The sequence below is a fragment of the Suricata suricatta genome, chromosome 1 (genome assembly GCF_006229205.1).
Source record: "Suricata suricatta isolate VVHF042 chromosome 1, meerkat_22Aug2017_6uvM2_HiC, whole genome shotgun sequence".
Classification (NCBI taxonomy): Eukaryota; Metazoa; Chordata; class Mammalia; order Carnivora; family Herpestidae; genus Suricata; species Suricata suricatta.
In genome coordinates, this window is record NC_043700.1 from 36,706,641 (window position 1) to 36,717,268 (window position 10,628).

General features: G+C 42.0%; 1 protein-coding gene across 5 annotated transcripts in view; it reads left to right on the forward strand.

The window, feature by feature from the left end:
- IKBKB (inhibitor of nuclear factor kappa B kinase subunit beta) overlaps positions 1–7,666 on the forward strand; it is an 85,166-nt gene extending 77,500 nt beyond the window's left edge. For all 5 annotated transcript variants that reach the window (XM_029936542.1, XM_029936496.1, XM_029936525.1 and 2 more), the window contains one exon: positions 6,580–7,666. In XM_029936542.1, the coding sequence (XP_029792402.1) occupies positions 6,580–6,666 (87 nt within the window). In that variant the 3' untranslated portion in view covers positions 6,667–7,666. The remainder of the gene's footprint in view (positions 1–6,579) is intronic.
- The last annotated feature ends 2,962 nt before the right edge of the window (positions 7,667–10,628 follow it).

Genomic DNA, 10,628 nt, shown 5'->3' on the forward strand with positions numbered 1-10,628 from the left:
AATGAAAGATTGCACACAAAGAACTCACATCTTTTCAAGCTTCAATAGTAAATATTCTGCTACTATGTATTAAATACTGCATGGTTTGCCCAAGCTAAGATGAAACCATATCATAAATCAATAAGCATTTTGCATTTTCTTTCATTATCTACTCAAAGTCATGCCTACTGCACCTCTAAACATTTCATTAAATCTAATGATACAGCAAACACTCCCAAAATAAACTTAGATTGTATTGCAGTTTCACTTAACAGTATATAAAATGCTGTGTTGTGACAGGTATCAACTATCCATTAGATACTGAATCAATTTTTCTTAAGCACTACTCACTGCTTGCTTTTCTTGAAGCTAGATCATTCTGAAAATTTCCTGCTCAAGACAGATCTAGACAACATACTTTATACTTTTTATTGAATTTCATTTTGAATGTTCGTGGCCACATGTGACAAGTGGCTACTATATCAGACAGAGCCGTTTTAGAAGAAAAACACAGTCTTTTTCTTTAAAGTTTATTATTTTGAGATGGGGGGAGAGAGAGAGAGAGAGAGAGAGTGTGTGTGTGTGTGTGTGTGTGTGTGTGTGTGTGTGTGAGCGGGGGAGGGGCAGAGAGAGAGGGAGACACAGAATCTGAGACAGGCTCCAGGCTCTGAGCTGTCAGCACAGAGCGTGACCCGGGGCTCAAACTCCCAGACTGAGAGATCATGACCTGAGCCAAAGTTGAACCCTTAACCGACTGAGCCACCCAGGCACCCCGAAAAATAAGGTCTTTAAAAGCTGCATTTGGGACAGGACCAGCATTTATGGGTTGGCTAGTATTTGCCAGACAATGAACTAACATTACTAAAAAGCACATATTTTCCTTAGTGGGATATGTCTTTGAATGAGTGGCATGTCACTGATAAAAAAGAAAAAAGGGAGAAGGAAGGATGGCAGTTGTGTCTGTTGTCATTTACTTGTGGGAACTTGGTCCTAGCTGTCTCTCAGTGGAGCTGTAGCCCTTTGGTATCACCCATGCAGAGTTGAATTGCCTTTTAAAATCTCTTCAGAAGCACTGGGTGTTATATGAAAACCAACTTGGTAATAAACTATTAAAAAAAATAAAATTTAAATTTAAAAATAAATTTTAAAAAATCTCTTCAGAAAGACTTCCTTTTGGTTTGGTTTGAGACAAACTTATTGCTTACCCAGAAAGGCATAAAAACAGAGCAGTGAGCATAAATCTGATAGAGATCAAATGTCTACTTCTTGAGGAGATATGGCCATAATTCATATTTTCTTTCAAAGTAACAGCCACATTCTTAGGGGTCCTAAGAAAGAAATATACCCATGGGTAGGTGACACTATTTGTCACTGAAATACAAGCAAAGGACCGCTTATCACGTGTCAAGTAATGCCACTGAAGGCGAGAGAAATTGCCAAATCCCTCAGAATAGCTGGAAACATTCAAAGCAACAGGAGGCTTTGTGCGGGACTAATCCATTTTTCATCCAAGATTATAGTTAAGACATTGTGCTATAGTTTAATTGATAGCATTTTTCTTTCTTAGCAGTACAAAAAATTATGGCATCTCTTACAATTCAGTGGGTTTAAGGTTGTTAAAAATATATACATATATAGTCTTCTGTAGTCCTCACAATTCTAATGAAGTAAGTGCTATCATCTGCATTTCATCCATAGGGAAACTGAGGCAGGGAACGGTTTAACAAGGTTAAATTAAATCTGACCTTCCTGAGAGGGCTGAGAAGTCTCCCAAAAGCGACTCTCGGTCCTGGAGGAGCTGGTGGTCGGAGTGAGCGGAAGTCACACTGCCTCCCAGTTTGTTGGGATGATGGCCCCGTGGGGTGTTGTGCTCCTGCACAAATTACCGTGCACTAATGTCAGGATGCTCAGGGTTTTAAAAACTTACTTATTATGGAGATTTGACAAGTAACGCAAATATAGACAAAATCATGTAGTAAAGTTCTATATTCTAATTGCTCAGATTGAAATTTATGGCCAATCATATTACTTCCTTGCCACCTGTTTTATGAGTGAAGACAATCTCGGCCATCATAACATTGCACCCATATGTATTTCAGTATGTGCCTCTAAAGTTTCGCCCTTTCATTGTTGTTGTTTTCAACATAACTCCATAATTCTTTCATTCGGGATCCAATCCAGGGAATGAAACTACACAGCAGTTTTAACAAGGAAAGTTTCATTTAATGGAGATTTGTTAAATTAAAAACAGGCTTCTAACGGTAAAGAAAATCAAGAATGCAGGAGTAGCAGAAAAAGAACACCACTACCCCAAGGGCTACAGAAGTCCCACCACCCACCCAGGCTGAGATCCACACATCATCAGAGAGGACGTGGCCATGGCGTACCACCGCATGATGGGGAAGTTTGCAGGGGCCCTGAGCCCACAGACTTCGGAAGCTGCTCTCTGGGAATGGGGGGCAGATGTCCATTGGGAGGGGCTGCACCCCCCAACTCGCTGAGAAACTGCCACCGGGGGCGGTAGAGCACCTGTGGAGTGCCAGGGGAATCTTCCTGCTAGTGGCCACACACTTTAGGAGCCCACCAGTGTTCTTCTGCTGTTCCTTATGGCAAAGTTTAAAATTGTGCCAGTCAGCAAGGGAGAGATGTTCCAGTATAAAAAAAAAGGGGGGGGGGGACAAGGAAGGATAGATTTGAAATTAAGAAGCAACAGATTGGTAATCAGCACAGTCCGCCCCTGTGACTACTCAGCTTCCACATGCATCCTTCTCCGTACGTTTAGACTTCCATGAAGCAGCTCAGCACCTCTGTTTCCACCCAGCACAATACAGCTACACTTCATAGACATTACCCTTTCCCCCCAAATCGAAAGGTGCACAAGCCCAACAGTCATTATGCCCATCACTAGCCGTATGAATTGCTCCCCAAATTCAGTCACATTAAGTTGTAAAGTTCATCCTCAACAATTTGCATATAAAATAACATTGGGAAGAAGGGGAGAGAAGAAGAAAATGGATAGCATATGCAAATCAGCACACATAATAAGCAGAAAGAAAATACACAAAGTCACTGCAGTTCTTGTTTCTGTGAGTGATCTGTGTCTTTCATGTGCCTGTAGCTGACAGCTACAAGTTTCTCTTCTCATTCCATATTTCCCCTGCCCTCAGCCACAGGCTCAGCTAGTCCGGATTCTTTGTCAGGTGTAATGATACAAATTTTCAATCCTAAAGGATCCAAGTCCAAAATTTTACAGACTTTTTTTGGCTATAATTTTGCATTAATCTTAACTATTGCACATGAATATGCCCAGAGAAGCACCAGAAAACCCCCTGGTTCCAGGCATAGCCCTCATTGCCCTGATTGTATAGCAACAACTCAATTTCTCCTTGGCAACCAGAATCAATCTTTCTAATTGGCAGTAAACTCTTTTTTGGCCTTTTGGCTCGGTGGCATAGGAACCCCAAATGGCCAGGTAGCAACCTCATGTCCCAATTCAATGGAATCATTGTGGTGCTACTGTTGAAGTATCCACCCCCGCCTCCACACCCCTTGGTTACTAAGACCCCCAGAGAAGCAGAGCTCAAGATTGCCAGTGTGGGAAACCAAAATTTTGCAAGTGGGGTTTGTATATATAAGTGAGAGAAGTCACTCCAACTTTCATCCTTTTTTTATGTTTATTGTTGAGAGAGAGAGAGAGAGAGAGCGAGAGCGAGAGCAGGAGCAGAGGAAGGGCAGAGAGAGAGACACAGCATCTGAAGCAGACTCCAGGCTGTCAGCACAGGGACCGACATAGTGCTTGAACTCTCAGATGGCAAGATCATGACCTGAGCCTAAGTCAGACTCTTAACCAACTGAGCCACCTAGGTGCCCCCTACTTTCATCCTTTGAATCTCAGACCTATGTATTATCATTATGGGGAGATAGCATCATATAATGATTTCTGTTTCAATGTAGAGACTGCATCCTGTAACACCTGTAACCCCATCTTTTCAGGATGTTGTGTCCTGACTGATACTGTAACCATGTCTTCATTAAGCTATTCCAATTTTAGTTACCCCAGCCACTCTGGATGATAGGGTATGTGGCTGCACTTCCTTTGCTATGAAATGAGTTCTTTGATCAGTATGCTTTAAGGATTGCAGTTCTGTGAGTCCACAGATGATGGTACAAGCAGAAGCAGATGGGAAAGGCAAATCCATGTCCCAAATATGTATCTATTCCAGCAAGGAATGATGATAAGGACGAACATCAGCTCCTTCGAATACAATCAAACTATCCTTATTTGGCTGCCTCGTTTCCCAGGCAGTTGTGTCAGATCGGAGGAGGGGGAGCACGGGGCGGGGGGGGGCGCTAGTGTTAGTCTCTGTCGGCAGGTAGAGGAAGTGCACACTGGTGAGCCTGTGCATGGCCTCCATCCCTGTCACCATGGCTACTGTGGTCACGGCCTATTGAGTAAACAATGAGATGATAGGCAAAAAGACTGGTATCCTCTGACCATGTGATTTTTGTCAGTCTTATAAAGAGCTTCCTGTACAGTGGATGTCCTTTGGTAAGCATTCACATGAGACACAAATATCTCCAGTCTATGTCCATTCTGAGACGTTCATCCACATGTCTCTTCCTTGGACTTCCTTACCAATCTTCCAATACTATCCTCCCCAAGTCCCAGATCATTCAGCCAACCCATCAGTAACAGCCCATGAATCAGAGTAGACATACTTCCGGCCATCTCTTATACCACACAAAGTGGACAAAACTGTACGGTTCAAAATTCTGCACACCGAGAGGACTCTCCTTCACTACTGTGCCTCAGCGCTACTCCTGAGTGGGGCTGTGGCACTGCAGCTATTTACTTTCAGATGGTACCAGCATGTAGAACCATCTGAAACCAGGCCACAGTTTCTCTTCTTTAGTCAACCTGCCATGATGAATATCCTTAACATGCCACAGACAGGGATTGAGAGAGAGGAAACAAGCAACATTAGTGTTGAGGGATCTGAGACACCTGCCCATGCCATTTACTTATACCTTTTGGATCTTCCCTCCAGGCAATTATCCTTGTCATCAAAGAAGACAAGTATTCTGACCTCTATCACCATAGATTAGTTTTGCCTCCTTGAACTTCACATATTGTCCCTTAAATCATTTTTCAATATGTTTTACTTCTACAACTTCTTTTAGGTTGTTGCTCAGAGAGGAGACTTAATGTTTGTAAGTCAATCATGTATCTGGGAATCTTACTGAACTTTTGTTAGTTTCAATAGTTTATCTTAATTCTATTGTGTTATCTGTATAAGAGTTATGCTTAGCTGCACATAATTATGGTTTGGTTTTTCTAGCACTAATGCCTTTACTGTTTGCACAACTGTGATGAGAGTTGACATCCTTGCCCTCTTTTGAGACTAAAGTTTCTCTGTCAACAATTATGTTTACTGTGGGCTTCTGGCAGACTCTCTATCAAGTCAAGGATATTTTCTACTATTCCAGTTTTCTGAGTCCTTTTAAAATCACAAAATGGTGGGCACCTGGCTGGGTCAGTCAGAAGAGCATGTGACCCTTGTTCTCTGGGTCATGAGTTCAAGCCCCATGTTGGGTTGAACACAAATTGGGTTGAACTTCATTATTTGTATAGTCAGATAATAAGGTGATGTATTTTTTTCCTCTCTCCCGTTTCTGTGGGGAATCTGGTAAAATAAAAAATATTGTTAGATTTTTCTGATGTTACACTGATCTTGCATTGGTAGAAAAAAATTCTACTTGCCCACAATTTTTTAAATAGACTTTTAAATATTTATTTACTTTTAAGAGAAAGAGAGAGACAGAGCATGAGCAGGGGATGGGCAGAGAGAGGGAGACACAGAATCTGAAGCAGGCTCTAGGCTCTGAGCTGTCAGCACAGAGCCCAATGTGGGGCTCTATCTCACGAGCTGTGAGATCATGACCTGAGCCAAAGTTGGATGCCCAACCGACTGAGCCACCCAGCACCCCAATAGACTTTATTTTTTTAAACCAGTTTTAGGTTTATAGCAAAATTGAGTTGAAGTTACAGAAATGTCCCATACACCCTTTCTTTGCACTCACACGTGCACCACCTCTCACCATGGACATCCCCTACCACAGTGATACATTTGTTACAATTGATAAACAGATATTGACACATCATTATCATCCAGAGTCCATGGTTCAGCATTAGCTTTCACCCTTGGTGTTGTACATTCTATGGGCTTGGACAAATGTATAATGACATGTATCCACCATTATAGTATCATACAGAATAGTTTCACTGCTCTATAATTGTTTTTAAATTCAGTTACTTAATATTTTGAGATTTCTATATTTTTATATTTGAAGTAGGCCTATACTTTTCTTATGGACACTCAAAACGGAATGTGTGTTCTATGAACTTGAAGGGAAAACTTGACTTTTTCCATGGTTGATACCCATGGTCTTACCCATCATCTTTATTTGATGGCTACATTTTTATCTGTAAACTTCAAATTTGTACATTTACCTGTGGTAAACATATCTAATACCTCAAAGATACTGAATTTATTCTCTTCCCTACCCATAAACCTGTTACTTGTCTATTTTTTATTTCAGGTCGTGACACTGCCAAAGCAGAGATTACTGATCATCCTAGACTCCTCCTCACTCCTCTCATCCGAGACCCACCTGTTTTTCGCCTGAAGTTTAAAAACATTTTTCTTTCTCATTGTCTCCTGCCTTAGGTTCTTAAATAGTCGCCCTGCTTTCTTACATCTCCCACTTATCAAAAAACTCATCCTCTGCAGTGCCTGTAGAGTAAAAATTGGAAAATGTCACTTGGCTACTTGAAACCTTCTGTGACTCTACGTTTCCGAAGGACTAATGTCTAGTCTCCCACAGGCTGGTGCACATTGACACTCATCTTGATTTCTAACCTCACACTCCACCAACTTCTGTGCAGTACTCTATTTTCCTGATATACACCGTACTGTTTCTTCTTTGGGAAAAGTTTTCTACATGCCTTACCTCATCTAATCCCGTTCATCCTCACTGGTGGCTCTCCCTGTTTCTTGGCTGATTCTGTGACATCTCCCTGACCCATCCCCCAACAACACACACACAGAGTTCTCCAACCTATCCTTATTCCTAAAGTGACGGAATCCTGCTTCATGGTTTTAAGTACCATACAGATGCTGTTGGTTTCAAAATTACACCTCCAGCTCAGACCTCTGTCCTGAAGCTCAAGACAACATACCCAACTGCCTCTTCTGCACTGTCAACTGGATATACATTTCACTTCCCCAAGTCAACTCCTAATTTTTTCCCTCCAGACTTGTTCCTCACTGTCTTCCTGTCTCCTTCAATGACAGCTCCATTTTTCCAGTTACTCAATTGAATACCCATGGATTCACCCCACTACTCTTTTTTTTCACACCCTACATCCAATTCATCCAATGAGTCCTGTTGATTCAACCTTCAGACTATATCCAGAACCTGAATACTTATATGTCCTTCAGCATTACCCTGGCCCAAGCTGCCGTCACCTCTTGCCTGGATTATTGCAGTAGCTTCATAACCAGTCTCCTCGCTTGTGTCAGGCGCTTCCTCTCCTAATCATCCAGGATAAGTCTTTTATTTAAAAAGGTTTTTTCAATGTTTTCTTAATTTATTTTTGAGGGAGAGAGAGGCAGAGTATGAGCTGGGGAGGGGCAGAGAGAGGGAGACACAGAATCCGAAGCAGGCTCCAGGCTCTGAGCTGGCAGTACAGAGCCCGATGGAACACACGAACCACGAGGTCATGACCCGAGCCTAAGTCGGTTCCTTAACCGAGGGAGCCACCCAGGCTCCCCCAGGATAAGTCCTTTAAAATCTATGTTAGATCAGATCACTCCTGTGCTTAAGATCCCCCCCTAATGTTCCCACCTCACGCGGAGTAAAATCCAGATTTCTTGCAATGGTCCCTGCTCCCTGCTGCTACTCTGACCTCGCCTTCTACTTTTACTTTGCTGCCACTACTCCAGCCACCTCTCTGTGGCCTGAGCATGCTGCACGCTCCTCTGGTACGTCATCTGTCACTTTCATCTTTGCTCACTCTGTACCACCCACACTATCTTTGTTGCTTATCCTTAGTGAAAGAAAAGGGTTTTATTTCAAATTAGGTTTTGTTGGTATCATCATGTTTTAAAATGGTCACATACTTTGTATCAATTTGCTTAGAACTTTTTGGTTTCAGCCTTAGAGTCTGCACTTGCTTTTCCTCCTGCCTGGATCACTCTCTCCCCCAGATACCAACATGGTTCCTTTCCTTTTTGTTTACGTCTCTGTTCATAATGTAGCCTTATCGAAGAAGCCTTTCCAGGCCATCCTCTCTATACTGGTGCCCATGTCCTTTCCCACCACCCAAGGACTGTCCTGTAACTCTGTTATCTTGACTTGTCTGCTTTTATGCTACCATCACCACCTGATTTATTTATTTGTCCCTCCACACCCCCATTAAAGAGCTCCACAAGATGGGACTTGGTCTGTTCATTGCTATATACACAGCACAGAGAAGGGCTTGGCACTTGATAGGTATTCAATAAATGTACATTGAATGAATGAATGAGCACTTTCTAGCTCACACATATTTTGTCAGAAGTACCTAGCACTACCTCTTTAAAGGGTTTAGGATTTTGGAATCCTGATATGAGACACTAGGGGCTTTCAGCTCTGTCTCTTCTTTATGCTGAGGAAATGAAACAAGTAAAAGTATTTGCTTGGGATGGGTAGAAGGGAGGAGAAAACTGACAGTTCATATTTCCAAAATACCATCATTCAAAGTAGTTCTCATTTTCCCAGGCTTACAGCCTCTAGAGAATGATTGTTTGATTTTTTTTTTTTTTTTTGGTAACAGCCAAAACATTATTTCTGTGTGGAAATTTGAGGACTGTTATCACTCAATTTACTCTATTACCCCCAACCAACTTTGGCTCAGTCCTTTGAAATTGTGTGAATCTTTGCAGTTTTCACAAGAAATGTGGCTTATGAATCTTTTAATCCCTCTTCCTCCTTTTCCCCTCCTATGTTCAGTCTCATTCTATAAATGTTTACTGAGAAAAAATTCTATTCAGTTAGGGAGCCCTTAAACAGTGTTCAGTAGTGCTCACTTCGGCAGCATATATATTAAACAGTGTTCAGTATTTTTTTTCAAATTGGGTTTTATTAGTGACATATCTAAGGGTAACATGTCAGTGTAACCAACTTATTTCAGTTTGTTCAGAACTGAACATCCACAAGATGGGACTTGGTCTGTTCATTGCTATATACACAGCACAGAGTAGGGCTTGAGCTCTGAAAATTTTGTATCCCAGGAAACCCCTCAGTCCCTGCCATACTGGGCACATGGTGCCCACATGATGGGCACATGACGATGTGTCAGTCTCTTCTGTAATTTAAAATAGTTGACACTCAAGCAAAATTGCAATTTAGGATATTCTTTCAGTATGTGTTTATTGAGTGTCTACACTGAGGCAAACAAAAATTAAGTCCCTACTGTGATGGAGCTTGCAATTAACATTAGGGGAGGAAGAAATAGAGTAGGGAGTAGGAAGTAGGCAAATAACACCTGTGTAAGTTTCCAATCATTTTCCTGGAGTGGAGCAATTCTGCAGGAACAGAGAGGGTCCGGGTGTTGTTGCTCAGGAATGTGACAGGGCTGTGACTACCTGGCCGAGACTGGAGTGATGCGAAGGCAGCCAGGTGAAGCCCTGAACAATGAGAACAGAGCCCTGAAGCAGGTACATGTGTTTGCTACATAACGACATGTGTGCACTAACAAAGGAAAAAGTGGCAAGACGTGAAGCAAAGGAATTGAAAGGTGGTCTATCACATTAGACCTTGCAGGCCCTGGGAAGGAATTTGGAATGTATTCTAAGTGCAATGAGAGGATATTTAAGCAAATGCTGATACGCACTTTTAAAAGACGACTTTTGTCCTTTTTTAAAAAATGTTTTTAATGTTTATTTATCTTTGAAAGAGAGAGACAGAGACAGAGTGTGAGTGGGGGAGGGGTAGAGAGACAGGGAAACAGAATCTGAAGGAGGCTCTGAACTTAAGAACTGCAAGGCTCAAGTAACGCGAAATCATGATCTGAGCTGAAGTTGGACGCTTAACAGACTGAGCCACCCAGGTACCCCTACTTTTGTCCTATTTGGAGAATGGCCTGCAGGGGATAAGAACAAAACCAGGAAGCCCACTGAGGAGACTACGGAAGCAATGGGGGGAGGGAGATCGTGGTAGACTGGACTCCAGCAGTGGCAATAGAGATTGTGAGTGGCCTTCCAATTCATAGCACACGTTCTGGAGACAGAACAGACAAGACTTAACAGATTGGATGTGGGGTATGAAAAGAGCCATTAAGCATGATTCCTAGGTTTTGCCTGATATGGGGTGGATTAAAATGTCATTAACTGAGTTGAGAAAGTTAAGAAGTTAGTGCGGTAAAAATTCAAGAGTTCTTTTCCTTAAGACATTTATTTGTGAGATGCTTACTATGAACAAGAGACATCCAGCAGGCAGTTTGATACATGCGACAGAACTCAAGAGAGAGAGAGGTCAGGGCTAGAAATATAATTTAGGTCTTCAAGCTGGCATGGCATTTTATTTTATTTTATTTCTTTTTTTTT